General features: G+C 42.0%; 1 protein-coding gene across 6 annotated transcripts in view; it reads right to left on the bottom strand.

Moving 5' to 3' along the window:
- Positions 1-11,308: 11,308 nt before the first annotated feature.
- zranb3 (zinc finger, RAN-binding domain containing 3) overlaps positions 11,309-15,887 on the bottom strand; it is an 88,792-nt gene continuing 84,213 nt past the window's right edge. For 5 of the 6 annotated variants that reach the window (XM_049570596.1, XM_049570597.1, XM_049570598.1 and 2 more), the window contains one exon: positions 11,311-15,513. In XM_049570596.1, the coding sequence (XP_049426553.1) occupies positions 15,415-15,513 (99 nt within the window). In that variant the 3' untranslated portion in view covers positions 11,311-15,414. Of the gene's footprint in view, positions 15,514-15,887 lie in introns of all 6 variants that reach the window. The other variant, XM_049570599.1, reaches the window with a different exon arrangement.

Raw genomic sequence — 15,887 nt, forward strand, 5'->3', positions numbered from 1 at the left:
CAGCAAAAACCTTTCTTTATATCATGAAGTGTCTCTGATCCATAGCTGCTCTACTGCCTCATGTCCACAAGATGGCAGTATTACCTTTGGCCTTTTAATACCAGCAGGGCAGATCAGCAGCAACACAAACATCCAGCATCATTTTCTCTGCTTTTAGAGGGATTTAAAAAAAAAAAAAAAAAAAAAAAAAAAAAGCAAACAAGACGCAGTGTTGAATAACCTTGAAAAAGGACGCAGCGTTTCATGCCATGAATCCAAGGTGCCTCTCAGCGCACTTTGTGATCCTCAGTCACAATCATCACACACGTGTCAGCTCGCGCCGCCACAAACTTTGGACTTGATCCATCTAATTAACAGATTCAGAAAACTGTCGGACGGCGGAGGCTCAGAGACATTCCAGGAAATGTCACGGCACTTGGTAATTTCAGCGGTGGACTTGATCAAAAGGCCTTTGCAGAGCAGCATATGGTGCACTTATACCCATATGAGTCTTAATGCAAATGATGCCCAGAAAATTGTGCAGGAAAGTGGCATAATTATAAGCCATTGAAAGTCCATTGTCATTCCTGTCTGAGAGGTCTCTCTTGAAAAATCAGGAGCTGATGGAAACCCCTCTAAGTACCTGAGATAGAGCCGGAGGGGGAAAATGACTGGGCCTGGGCTGCCATTATGCCATGGTAGCGCAATTATATCCAATGATTGGCAGCAGCATAAATTAGCCTCTGTCTTCATGGTGTGGTTTACTTTTTGTTTCCAACCACTGCTAAGGTATCCGTTTTTCACATGGTGGAGAAAAAAAAGCTGTAGCGCTCTCTTTCGCCAGCTGTTCTCAGTAAAAAACAAGACATTATTTCACAGTTTTTCTCTGTAATTATTCCCTTTACTACCCCAGTTTATTTCTCTGCCCGATGCAAATGCATCCTCTCGCGGCCTGAACACCAGAGATTCATGTTTGTGGTGGGAACCGCAGAGCACCAGCTGTCCTTTAAAAAAGAGACAGCTAAAAAAAAAACCCACACACACAGTTGATGTGAAATGTCTTCCTCCCTACTCGTCCCCAATCATCAATAATTCACCGGCTTCGACATTTGAACTAATTATGGTGCACCAATGGCCTATTTGAGCAGGGTCCTGTCAGATGAAAGCTGCTAGGTCCTTCCTGTCAGCGGTGCAGGCAGCAGAATGAAGCGACAGCAGTGGAGGCTGAAGCCATTAAAATGAATGGAAAGCACCTCTAACAATCATACACCTCTGACACACACATACACACACACTTTAAGATTGTCCTTTGCCGCCTCACACACACACTCACAGATGTACCACACTGACACACACAAATAAAGAAAAAAAAAACATGAATTGCTGCCTCACACACACCCACACTCATACAGACATGCATAAACATGATGTGCTACAGTAGCTCACACACACATAAACACACACAGTGACGTGCCCGCCACCTGTGTGGGTTGTTTGGCCTCCTCATCCAGACCTCTCTGGTTTTAATTAGCCTGCTGCTGAAGTGTTTTCCTTTTTATATTCTCTGAAGGGCGATGATAACGGCTACAGCCGAGATGGAGGCTCTCTGCTGGTTTGTTTCATTAGGGAGAGCATAATGACCCTGCAATCACAACACCAAGAAAATACCTACCCTGATAATTATTTTCCTCCTAATGCTTTATACTCTGCTATGGCTTTTGTCATCAGTGTCTCAACAACTGAAAGGATTTATAACAACAATAATGAGGAGAATCATCCTCACGTTAAAACTGAGTTTTCAATTTTGGTCGAAAATGGCCCAAATGTATCAAACTGATAAAAACGATACACAGATGGATGAATGCTAAAATGAGTTTTATCGGTAATTTATATTTATATTCCTGTCACTTAAAGGAATAGTTTGAAATAATCGAGTTAGATGGGAAGATCGATACCAATCTCATACTGTACACTTAATATGAAGCTACAGCCAAGAGATAGTTAGCTTAGCTTCGCACAAAGAGTTGGAGCAAAAAACAGCTAGCCTGGCTTTGCCCAAAGTTTAAAAAATCTGCCTACCAGCATTTCGAAAACTCATAAATTAAAATGTTGCATAGGCTACATTGACAATAAACCAATGTAAAACAAAAACTGCTCGCTGCCTCGCCCTTTTTCCAGTCTTAATGCTAAGCTAAGCTAATCGGCTGCTGGCTCTAGCTTGATAATTAGCGTATAGACACTGAAGTGACTTACAGGAAGCTGGTTTCAGCAAAAATGCTCCCATATATCCACTGTACACTACCTGCTCAGTAACAAAGGGCAGAAAAAACTAATTAGCAGTGAACTAGCTGGCTGGTAAAGAAACTGAAGCATTTAGCAGATTCAGATATTACCCTCCATAGTTCGTGGAGACCAAAACAGAGCTAGAAGTAGAGTGAATATTGGACAGTTTCGTCAGATGGCCACAAACATGACTATAAATTATGCTAATATAGCTTAAACCTGCATTCATTTGATGTTGTAATAATCGGAAAAATGAGTTCCCCTAACGCCATAACGCCAACGCCATGATATAAGCTGTGTCTCAATTCAGGGGCTGCAGCCTTTGAAGGACGCGGCCTTTGTGGTTGACGTCAGCCATGTCCTTTGAAGACCGCATCAGCCATACCGAATGGTCTCCGAAATGGGACGGTCTGGTCTGCGGAGGATTTCCTGGTTGTATCACCAGTTGTTGCACTTGAGGAAAGGAGTAAACTAATAAGTTAGTTAGCACTAAATCATGGACCCAGTGATTTTTATTATATATATATATATATGTATATTTTTTAATACTTGAGGAGATGATTCACCGCTGGAGACACCGTCGTTTGATATATTTCAGGCTGATGGACCGTTTTCAGGTAAACTTATTAAATTAAGATTGCTTAAGCTGTGTGCTTTTAGCTAACAGTAATGTTAGCACCAGTAACTGTTAGCTGGTTAACAACTGTCAGTTAACTTAACTTAATATATAATCGTCACCTGCGTGCAATGCATTTGAAGGAGCCTTTTAAATGGGACAGCCTTGGTTGCGCCAATGTGACGCAATCGGTCCTTAAATGCAGCCTTCGAAGGCTGCAGCCCCTGAATTGAGATACAGCTATTATATTACACAGGAACATGGCAGACAAGAGTAAAATGTTTGGTTAAGAAACTTCATATTAATTCACAAATTTCAAATTAATTTTTGCTGAAACAGAATTTGTAATATTGTATTAGGATGTAACCGGTAGTTTTTGTCGTAGCGTAACTCAGATTAGTTAGAAAAATTATTTACTAGCATTAACCTTGATAACAAGTCAGGTAAATCAATATTTTAATGGTTTTAGGGAATGTACTAGTGCAGCAACAAGTCTGGAATAAATTTATTTTGTATTGTAAAGCTGTAAACTGTTTCACCATACTTGGGTAGCAACATGAATCTACACTGGGATGTCTGAGCAATAAAATACAACGCAGTATTGCAGCATTGGAAAAATGACCTCCCAACTCCAGAAATGGGACCATCCAAGGAGCATATGAATGCAGCATAAGTCTAAAGAGTTCGCTTCCTCAACCCTATTAAAGAGCTGGATTTCCATAGTAACAATGACTGACAAAAAAAAAAGAGGCAAACCTGGCATCTGCTAACAAAATTATGAAGCCAGCAAAGAGACAAGAGAGGTCTTAGAGACCAAAGGGTAGTACTTTACCCAGAATACATAACAAAAAAGAAGTGGACTTTTTAAAACTAAATGAGCTTTGATGTCGATTTGAAGTCTCTTGTTGTGCAACCAGCAGCACTAAGGTCAGATATTTCAGATGATCAGTGAAATGTTGGCTTCCATGGTTCTTGTGGCGTACAAGAAGTCACAGCAGACTAAATAAATGGATGTAAAAAATGAATAAACTTCTTGACCTAATTTTCTTGACCTTGATTTGGCAAGTTTGCTTACAATTATGCTTTTATGGAGGGACTGCCAGTTAAATTAACTTGCTACAACCAAGCTGTTGGAAGCTCTAGGACGTCCTGTGCTTACACGACAGAAGCAGCTATTTGGATCATCAGGTTTCCGTGGGAGATACAGCGGGGTGTCATCGACGTAGCAGCAAAACAAAACGCTATGGATTATGCGGCAGAGTGGGAGTATGAGGAGGAGGATGAGTTGGTTATATAGAAAGCTGAATTGGAAAGGTAGGAGTCGAGGCTTTCCAAAGCTGGATTTGGGTCAACAGAGCATAGAAATCTGGTTTTCTGTGTTCGCAGTGGCAGGGTGAAGCAGTGGGGTTGCTGCCAAGGGTTTATTGATATCTTAAGGTGAAGCAGCACAGATGAAAATAGTGACTGTGGTTTCAGTTTTGAGATACGATAATGGTATCTTGCCTCTATACCTACTGCAGTTTCATGAGATATATTACACAACACTTTAATTCACTAAAAATGACATATTTTTTTAATGTGCTGTGCCAGACAAGCACAGCAGGACTGGAATGCAGTCACAATAATAAAGCGGTTTATATTTGTGTTCATATTTTACATTTTCATTGTTCACCATATGGAGCCTTAATGCGATGTCAAGCGTTACAGCCCCGGCATTGAGATAATGACGCCAGAAAAAATTGTTTTGCCGCCGAAACATCTGTAATCGGCTATCGACATGTCCTCAATAGCAGAGGTATGTGTGTGTGTGAGGCAGCAATTCATGCTTGTGTGTGTGTGCATTTGTGGGTGTAACAAAGCTAATCTCCTGTGTGTGTGAGAGAGAAACATCCCAAAGATGCACCTGCTGTGGGTAATTCCTCCAGCGTGTGTTCATGTCCTCTTATTATCTTCATTTTCTTTCTCTGAATCAGCTTCTCATTAATTTGACAAAGAATCAATCACTCATTCGAGCACAGGCTACAGCACATCTGACACTATGAATAGCTTATGACGCATATTTGCCTGCTTATACAGTACACTCATAGAAAGCCACTATAAACCTATGCTATATCTTTACTTCTCTGAATGCGCTGGACTGTTGTATTTACGGGTTGTATAATCTTCATTTCTTTATGTCTGCCTCTTTTCCTCTGTAGCTACAGCAAGCAAAGTTCCCCACAGACATAATTAAAATTTTATCTGAACTTAACTAATCTATTTAGAAGACACAACCATGTAGAGAAATGTATTATAGTCAAATATGAATGGATACACAGATCATATAATAGACTGAGTTTCTTGTGTCGACGGAGTACAATGGGCAGCTCTCATGAACAAGACTAATTAAACAAAAAAAAAAAAAGATGTGAATTAATCTCTCCAACAAAAATATACTGAAATTGACACATGCTTTAATCTTTTCATGTTTTTGAGAAAGACCAAACTAAAGAGGTCATCAAAGTGCTAATAAATTAGGCAATTCTGCATGACAACTATGGGATGGTTAAGGTGAGGCAAATATTATGGTTGCGGCTAATAAACTAAGTTTAAAGGAACAGTTCAACATTTTGAAAAGTATGCTTGTTGGCCTTTCTGATGAGAGTTAGATGAGAAGACAGAAACCACTCTCTTAGCTTAGCTTAGCTTAACATAGCATAGCATAGCATAAAGACTGGAAGCAGGGGGAAACAGCTAGCCTGCCTGCTATCCAAAGGTTAAAAAAAAAGTCTATTTGACAGCAGTTCCAGAGCTCACGAATTAACACATTATTTCCTGTTTGATTAATTTGTACAAAAGCCTAAGTATAAAAAATGCAAAACATGGATATACAGGGAGTTATGTGCCAAACTGTAGCCATTCTTGGATTGGATTTACTTCTCTAGGGGTGGTGGGATTATTTTAACACACTGGCATTGGCACTGGATGCATCAATCATGAGGTGCGACTCATTCGTCAGATGACTGAATGGATCGTAACATCCACCAGACCAGCTGGGGTTACAAATTTCTGTCCAAACCTGACCCAAGACTAGTGACCCAACGTGACCCAAACCTGCCAAGAAATCTGTCCCAAGCCCAACAGAGTTGACGTAAGCTGAAGCAGAGTTTGTGTGCTGCCTTCATGCGGTGTCACGCAAACAACAAACCAAACTGAACTCATGTCAAGTAGGCCAAACCCGATCCAAACCAGAACATTATTTGTAAATATTTGTCCGAACCTGGCCCGTCTCATCAGGTCGTGTCGGATCTTTTCAATTGCTGTCAGGCTCGAGACACTGTTTGTTATCTGTGTTCCCTGTTTCCTAATACACCTGATATGAATCTAGGACATCATGTGTTCAAAACTACCGAAAAAAAAGTTGAATTATATAAACACTGGCAAGGACTTGACTCCGTTTTTACACTCTCAGGATTAACGCTGATGCTCCTGCCGTGTGTTAAATCGTCCAAGTCGCTTCTCCAGGTGTATCTGAACACCTCGCTCCTTTCATCACGCCTGGCAAACCTGCCCGCTATCACATAATTAAATAAGATTTATATCATCACATAGAATAATTCTGTGTGGGCTGATGGTGAATGTTGCTATAGCCAACTTTCCCCCCTTTTTTGCACCAGCCCACTCGCACAGTAATTGAGATACTGGCATAACTGAATATACAAGGGAAAAAAAAAAAAAAAAAAAAAGTGGTGTGGGTGTGAAGATGTCCACGGTTGAGTGGCCAAATGCAACCCACTCAAAGAGGCAATTGTGAAAGTACTTATCAATAAATTTCAATGGGCATTTGTGACACAAGTATAATTGGCTTTGCATGTAGTCAGATTTACATATATGATGAAAGATTGATGACAGATTTCACTCGGCTACACATTTTTCATTCACTAGTATTTTTAGCACTTGTAGCAACATCTAGTGAAATCAAACTAATCTGAGGGTGGCCTTCGTAGTTTTTTGAGTATTCTTTGCCACAATACATTCATAATATCAAAAAGAAAGGCAGCATATTCTTGTGGCCCCTGTAATTACACCAACAGCTCTTCAGTGTATTAATAGGCTCGTTGCTAATGATACTGTACGAGGGAGGGGACGCCTCACAATAACTTACATCACAGCTTTGGCTGAATTGAAATGCCAACATGCAGAATGTGAATAATTGTGTTTGCTGCTAAGAAAAGGTGTCTCCTTCCTTCCTGATTTGATTGGGTTAATTTTCTAACTATAAGACACTCAGGGACCTCCGCCAACGCTGAGCAACTCTCCAAAGAAATAGCTCCTAACACTTCAGACTCAAGTTAAACTTGGCCTCTGCAAACTTATCCAAAACTTTTGGTTTCAAGTCTTTTTTTTTTGCTAGTTTTATAACAACGGCTACAAGGTGATAATCATCTAGTGGCAGAAATCCCAGATCTGGATCACCACCAAAGGCGAATCAATTGTTGCTGAGTCCAAAGCCAATCTGTCCAACAATATCCACTGAAGGACGTTCAAACGGTTTGAAACATAACCTTGAAAAGGTGGATATAAGAGCTAATGTTGCTCCAGTGAAACATCCTGCTAAAGGTGCAAACCTGTAGCTCCTTTTCAGATGCATGACGATTTGCAACATGTGCACAGGCTGTTTTTCAGCTGCAAGCGAACACGGCTGAGGTTCCCTTCTGGCATCCATAAAGCATTACACACACTTTAATGTGAAATGCAAAGAGGCCAGGAACAAAAAAGTAAGTTATCGGGAGATTTTTAGGAGTTGGACATGCCAGGAATTCACCAAATGTTTGAGTAGGAACTAAAAACAGACTGCTTTAGTAGATGTAATCCAAACATGTCTTGCCAGCTGGAAACAAGGGACCACATAGAGAACAGGCTGCAATGAAGTGCCTCGTTTTATTTCTTGCAGTCTGTCCAGAAAACACTGTCACATGATCTTATTGACTGTGTGGATAAATATGAAGTCAATCTAAAGGACGCTAGTCACAATGTTTTCAGCACTGGACCTGCGATGAGGACATTTCTGGCAGATTCCTTCGCTGACTCCGTAGCCCCTGCATTGATGTGTGACAAGATACCCGCCACTGTTCAGTCGCTCACGCCGTGTGTTCAAGGCATTATGGGATGTTGTACTGGCAGAGCAGAGGGCTGATGGAAGACAGTCGCAATCGCCCTCTTCTCATTAGACGCAGGGCTGTCTGTGCTCATTAGGCCAGCGGCAGCACAGTGGGGATCTATTCTCCTGAGGTGACCAAAGGTGCTTACACAGACCTTGTCACAAGACTGACATGACCTTTTTCTGGCTCATGCACGGCAAGAAAAGCAAAAATCCTAATTTCGCAGGATGAGGCAAGAGAAGTCCTATTTTGCCCCCCAAATCTGAAAATCTGCCCAGTTTTGCATCAGCATGCAAACTTTGTAAGCTGTTGGTTCACTTTTTACAAAAGTCAACAAAGACTTCTTCCTGTGAATTTATCAGCAATTCAAACGATTGCGATTCAGGTTTTAATCTAAGCACAAAAGCCAGACCTTGCCATTAAGACCTATGAAATAAAGGCATGCTGAGCAGCGACAGAGCGGCTGAATAGATGTCTGGAAGCAATCTATGAAAGATGGCTGATCAATGGCCGCAAAATAAAATGGGAGATGAAAAGATGTCTTTTAAGGCTCATGAAAAGGGAACTTGTTGGAGGGCGTTTTGTTCGGCTTTCCATTTTTAACCTCAATCATCTGAGCACAGCATACATGAAAGGGGAAAGCGGTAATACTATAGCCTACTGTGGCTTTCTTCCTCTGATGTAAAGTGCTGCCAAGACTTTATTGTGGCTGTATACATTTCAATGTATGAACTGTATGTTATGTTAATGCTGCATATACATTTCTGTCTCGGCTATAAGTGCTTTTATGCATTCAGAAGACTTTTTTCATTGAATACTTGACATTTTTTGCTTATACACAGATAAATATGCTGACACAGCCTGCTTGAAAGAGTAAATCTTAATGATAATAAAATGTAGACATTACATCAGTCCTCAACGGTATTAGGTGCAGATGCCCAGTGACTGATCCTCCTGTATGCAACACAGGTGCCTTACACTGTGTTCACACAGGGATAACATACCCAGCTACAATATTGCCAGCCCCATTTTAACACCACATTTCGCAGCCCTGTGTGCAACGCAATGCACAGAAAGCTAGCATAGTGCGAGCTAACTGAGCTAAATTAAACAGTATCACAGCTAGACACAAAACATATATGATTGGTTGACGCTTCACCGCCTCATTCGAGCGCTGAAAAAAGTTGAGGGCAGCTCAACTTCGACTGCACGTCACGGCTGTCCACAGCGACAGAAACGTGACAGGCGTCCATTTGTAGCTTCATGTCACCAGCCTCCATTCAAAATGACTGTTGCTGTGTCACTTGTAGTGTGAACACAGCATGAGAGTAAGACAAAATGAGGGGGCAAAAGCCCCTCGGGGTGCAGTACAAAAATAAAGAAAAAAGAGGAACACCAGATTTGTCTGTTTGTTTTTTATTACTATTGCTTGTTAGTTGTTTAATTGTGTTAATTTTCATTAGCTCTTGTTTTGAATACCTCTAGTACTACTACTACTAATAATAATTCTTTTTGTTGGGGGCAGAGGGGGCCACAGACAAAGCCTGTCCAGTGCACTGAATGAGCTACGTCCGGCCCTGCAGATAGCTTGTAAAAATGCTGTGGTCAGATTCAGTCCTCACGGGAGCCTCTCCTAACAAAGCCTGATGGTAATGGGCCACATGACGCGCCAATTTAGCCCCACACGAGCTCCGACATACAAATGAGAGCGAGCTACAGCGAAGACATACATTAATCCTAGCCAGATTGGGGACTGTATGAATTTTGCTAAGAACCTTATCTGTTATTTTCCCCTGATCTCCTGCTGGGTGAATTGATTGCGTTTTTGGTCTTAATCCGCAGCATGCCATGCATCTTGGGAGACAACCAGGGAGCCATCTTGAATAAATAGAATTTGGACTTGACAAAAGCCACCTCCAGCTGAGCAATGAGAAAGCATCCTTTCACCACTGCACATCCCCTACCACGCTGAATGACATTAGGAAATAGCCAGCCACTGTTTGCATGGAACTGTTCTATCGATTTTTCTGTTGCTCGCTCCAGCTGCAGTTTCTCTCGGAATATCATTTGCCTGTATGACACTCATCAGGATGGATAAGCCCATTTTGGAAACATCTCTGTGCAACCAGAGAGGGTGTTTTAATGAGATTAATTAGATCGCTCATGAGTGATGGTCCTCCACCAATTACCTGGGCCATAATACCGTTTTCCTCCACCCAGGGCGTCGCGCTCTGCCGAGCGGTGCCAGCTTTCTGCAAGCAGTTTCTGCAGCAGGAAATGATTAATCATCTCATCACCATCCCAAGAGATAATATGACAATAAAGACAAAAGCCTCTCATCGGCTGTGGCTGGTTAAAGCCAAGAATTGCTTCCTAAACGCCGACTCCAGAGTTCAATTAGACGATACGGGTGCAGCCTTTTAGAATACAAGCTCTCTTGATGTTGTAACACAACACCGCAGAGGTCTGACTGGAGGTCCATTCCTTTTCTATAATGAGGTTCTGCAGTTCACATTCCACCAAATGACAGAATATCAGAGGTGCTTTGGCAAGACAGAGACGCTGCAGCTCCTGTTTTTCACTCCTGAAGGAGAGCAGCGGGGTACGACCTCCCTCGTGTCTATTTCCTTTTCCTTGCTGAAGGGCAGGGAGGGTCACAGACACAGAGGGATCACAGTGGAGAATATGGCAGCCAGGAATCAAACCACAGCAGGATTCAGCCATGGATTGGAGAGCCGGCGGCTGCACGCAGAGCGCTGTGCAGGTTTTTATTGGCCCTTCTCCATCACACCTGTCACACAAGATTGGGTTTGTAGAAGCGCTTCCTTCAGCTGAAAAGGCCAAAGTAGATTATGGGGGCAGGCGAGGCTGAAATGGAATAACCAATGGAATGGCGCCAAATATAACGCCTTGCTGTCTGAATGCAAATCATGATTGAATTATGAATGATTTGTATGGTTTACTGTCAAGTTTTGCCTGGTTGGAGCAGCTTTTTAAACGTTTTCATGTCCCAGACTCCTAAAAAGACACATTTTGTCACCACATCCTGTGGGGAGGTGATAATGAAAATGAAACCTACAATTACAATAATCATTATTACACATAATGTAATGTCTGTAATTAGAGAAATTCCTTTGGAATTGAGTTACAGCGATATTAATCTATTTCTCAATTTGCTGTGGACCCCCAGGAGCCTGTGCAGGGTCCCTGGGGGTCCACTGACCTATATTGAGAAGCACTGTTGCAGCTCTGGTGTTCGCATTCATTCTAGCAGAATGTATCCCTCTGCGAATCGTCCTTTATTCTTTTTCATGTTTGTGTTAAGACCAAAACCAACAGTGATTTAGTTCAATTTATCTCTGTTCTTTCCCAAACCTATCGCAAATGTATAGTTAAACTTTCAAACAAGGTTAGATTCGTTCAGTGAATAAAAACAGCAGAGCACGGTAGTTTTTAGTTTGCATTACTCAGACAGGAGGAAATAGTGTGTTTGTGTGGGACTACTTTCAGCTGTGGATGAATAAACATTTGGTGCACTAGTGACGACTCACAGCAGCAAGGCTGTGTATGTGGGACTGCATTTTTGAGTATTTACATATAAAAATCACTCTCTTTTCTCTTTCTGGGTGTAGAAATTAATTTATCCTATCAAATGTGATTTAGGGGTGATTAGCTATCCCTACTTATTCTTTAAAATCATCTTCCTGACTATTAGCTTGTAGGTCATAGTCATGAATGTAAAAAGAGAACCGGATACAGTATTGGAGGCGGGGCCCCATTCATTCCTATGAAAGTTACTTAGTGGCACATGGAGCCAAAAAACTTAACTGTCACCTATAAAATTACCCAGTTGAGACGCATTAGAGACTTTCACTGGCCGAACCAGCCATCTAGACTCTCAAAATGTGACTGAATGTCATTTCATTGGGGGCTGTGATGCTCAAAAAAATGATCCACTGGTTTACAGACGTCTCTTTTGCTATGTATGTCTATGTGAAAAGTAATTTGGATCACACAGCATCATGTAACTGTTGTAATTTAACTGTTTGGCCACTATGAAAATTGGCTTCAATGCTTGGTGCACTTTCTGCAGGCCTGGTCGTTGTGGCTAGCAGCATGATATCATGGGTCAGAGGTTTGTTTTAGATCTCAGATGACAAAAACTGTATATTCGACAGATTTTCATTTACGGTCTAATTTAGAGGTGTTAAACAAAAGGCCCGGGGGCCAGAAGTGGCCCACCAAAGGGTCCAATCGGCCGTCTAGATGACTTTGCAAACCTAATACTGATGTACCTGTGAAGGCTAAAAGGTACCAGGGTTCAGGAGCAAGTTAAACAGTGAATAGACAGAGTTAGGGTTAGCGTTAGAATACAGTTCTCTGAAATAACAATCAATACTTATTGTGGCCAAATTTAAAGATATTGAACATTGTGCAAATGCAGCAGCTTCAGTACAAAACAATCTGTATCAGACTTCTGCCTTAATACAGTATGGGTGGAACCCTGTTGCTAACATACTGACAAAACTTCACATTGTAAATGGTTTGTAAGGCAGGGGATGACTTAACCTGCTTCATTTATAGGTTATTATGCTATATGGTTTCACTGAGATCAAACTGGAATGTATGTGGCCCATGAACTAAAATGAGTTTGACACCCCTGGTCTAATTTTTTGATTTCTCTCTCAGGTTCATATACTCTAAGAGACTCTCATGTGACAGCCAAAGGTTACCTCTACTTTTCGGTGGCTAGCTTGTCTATGTGCATTGTAGAGGGAGGTAAGCACTGAAGAACCAAGTAACACATCTGTCCCTCAAAAGTGCACAAAAATCTGTAAAGCAAAAGTAAAAATGCATCAACTTGCAACATTTTTTTAATTCTTTCACCTCTTTGTAATTTTGACAAATTGTGATTCAAACAATGAAAACATTTTCAAGAGTAAAAAGGACAATTGAGAGAAGGAAATTTTGGACTTGTACCCAGCCGACCTGCCTCCACTCTAATCTCTTGTAACAGCACATTCCCCACATATTGTCTTGCACTTGGTTACATTACGGAGACTAAAGCCCAAACTGCTTTTTTACTGCGTTTTTAATTAGTTAATTTTGGACAACAATGGAGCTCTGCAGCTCAGAGGAATAGGATATATCAGGATTTAGATACACACACAGTGCTTGTTAGCACAATTAATTCATTGTTGGTTTTGGTCTTTTCATGGGATTTATTGACAATAAGAAAAATAAAGAATATCACTGGAGTTATTCTTTAAATTACATTTCTTTTGGATCCATTTCTCATTCATTTAGATACAGCAGGTTTGCAGTGGTGTCTTCTTTAGAATTCCATTTGCTTGATGTTCTTCAGATGGCGCCATTTATCTTTTCTCTTCCTATTGTCTTTTCTTTGTCAGTACACTGTGATTTTCTAACTATATGTCATTATTTCCGCCAGATATTTGCCCAGCTAATTTTGGCCATGTGACGTTCAGAGCATGCCGTGTTGCTATGTAACCTGTTGAAACATCTCTGCGCCGAGGCAAAGGCGTTGATTGCACTTGAAGGAAAAAGTGAGTTGGGTTTTTGGTCTGATGCCAGCTTTAAAGCAAGAGGGGAAGGAGGGGGTGTGTGTCAGACAGAGAGCAAACATGCAAACCTCGCCGGCCGTCCGTCAGTGTTTGAGTCCATCTTTATTACTGTCATCACCTGCGGAGGTAATGTTTTTCCTCTGGGCTGATAGGTGGTCCAACGCAAACAGTGTCACACGGCTGCAGCGCTGCTCTTTACCGAGCAGACCCTCTGGGAAGAACATGAGACATCTTCATCTGGGCGCTGCCTCATTATGGCTCCGTCTGACAAACACACCACTTCCTCTCTCTTTCAATAAACACTTGCACATGCTGTATTTGTGTAGCACACACTCTTTATTTGTGTAACGCACAGGAAAACACTCGACTACACTTCTGCATTACTTTCCCTCCTCGCTCACTTTCTCTTTCCCGCACACACACGTGCACATGCACCTTTTGGGTGTAATAAAACAGCAGATCAGAGTCATTGGCTGCTGACAGGGACTGACACTGAAACCTGCTGTTGTTGGAAGGCTGCCTGGGAGATGTTCATTACTCACAAAGCTTGTCGGTTTGGACAGGAGAGGAACAACGGTCTTATTAAGTGGAGACCTGGAGCAGCCGTAGGGGAAATACACACACACCCACGCGCGCACCCACATGGGCTCTGAGAAAGTTCGAAGCCGAGCGCTCTGATAGGCTGAGAGAAGTTGGGGCTGCCAGAAAAATTTAAAACTTTCTCGCAACGGCGGAATTTGCTGAGTATGGAGTTTGACACGGCTGACAGACAGACAAATCGTGACATGACGACATCCGCGACGTCAACCCTTCGAGCCTCAGCACCGAGAGGGGAAGTCAAATTCTGCTGCGGAGGAATGTGACGGCCTCATTTTCACAGGAGCCTGCTGATATTGATTGGAGTTTCTGATGTCTGTCTGGCTCATTGTATAACTCTCACAAGAAGAGATTCAATATTCCCGACATTGCTGAACCTGAAGCCTTGTTTCCATAGTAACTCTGCTCTCCGTCTCTCTAAACATAGCCCTTCTGACTGACTTTAGCTCTGTTCAGATCATCAAGCACAGCTGAAGAGGAGGAAGATGCGTGGACATGGACAATAATGTTCCTGACTTGAGGCGATGAAACGATTTGCTAGCTTGTCAGAACAACCAACATCTTGGTGTATTTGCAGTTCGAACCGTGGATAAAGCAGCAGAGGAACACAAGAAGAGCAAATGAAACAAGATGGAAATAGGCTTGTATTTCACTGGTGAGCGTTCATCTATCTTCCAAAAAGCAAAATTTACAAGGCGCCACTTGTTGAGGGCTCCAATGAGGACACTTGGTTGTGTTTTCTGCTGTGAAGTTCTAATCACAAAGCCCCCAATTCATCCCTCACCTGCTACTTTTCACTAAGTTTGCAAAACCTTAAAATAGCAGCATCTCTCTCTAAACAACCTGCTCCATTTCAGCCTCGAGCAAAAGGGGGCCGTCATAAATCAAAACCACTGCACTTGTGACGGTTCGGGGACGAGAAGGGAGTTGGCTGAATTAGCATTTGATGCAGTCGTGACTGTTTTTTAGGTAAATCTCCACAGGTGCAGCAGAGTCCGACAGGACGCCGCTGATATCATTGGAAAGCGAGTGTAGGGAAAAGTAGGGATTCAAAGTTAATCAGACCTTTTATCCTAATCTGTCAGTGAACAGCATTTCTGATGCTTAAATGTGAGTGCTGTTATTGAAGAATCATGATGCATCTTCAACCATGGTGTCAACAATATGATTCGAGAAATTTAACACCTATGCTACCCTTACTAAACCTTCCGTTTCATTTCCTGACGAAGAACCTGCTGATGTCTGACGCAACCTTGGAGGCTGCAACGCTCTTCCTCATCTGGCTCCGTTCTTTGGCTTGCTGAGCCGTTCTCTGTGGAGAAAAATGGAACATGATGTAAGAGGTTAAAATCTGCAGTCGGCGCTGAGGAGAAGAGTGAGATCAATATATTGAGCATCTCTAGATTAAAGTGTCCGAGTGGTGGCATAAACAGCGAGAGGATCCCCTTATCAGAACGAGCAGCTCTCCACATCAGTTTATACACGTCAACGTATGAAGCGCTTCTTTCCAGACTGACACCCACTCTGACAAAAATGCATTCGGGCGTGAAAGTAAAGCACATTTTAAGGTACAATGGAAAGCTCTGTTTTATTTTGCTCCCAGATCTGTTCTGTTTTTCAGAAGTGGATTGTCTGTGATTATGAAATATTGACTGAAGAAGCTCAAGAAGGAAAATGTTCCCAGGG

Source organism: Epinephelus fuscoguttatus, linkage group LG24 (assembly GCF_011397635.1).
Source record: "Epinephelus fuscoguttatus linkage group LG24, E.fuscoguttatus.final_Chr_v1".
NCBI lineage: Eukaryota > Metazoa > Chordata > Actinopteri > Perciformes > Serranidae > Epinephelus > Epinephelus fuscoguttatus.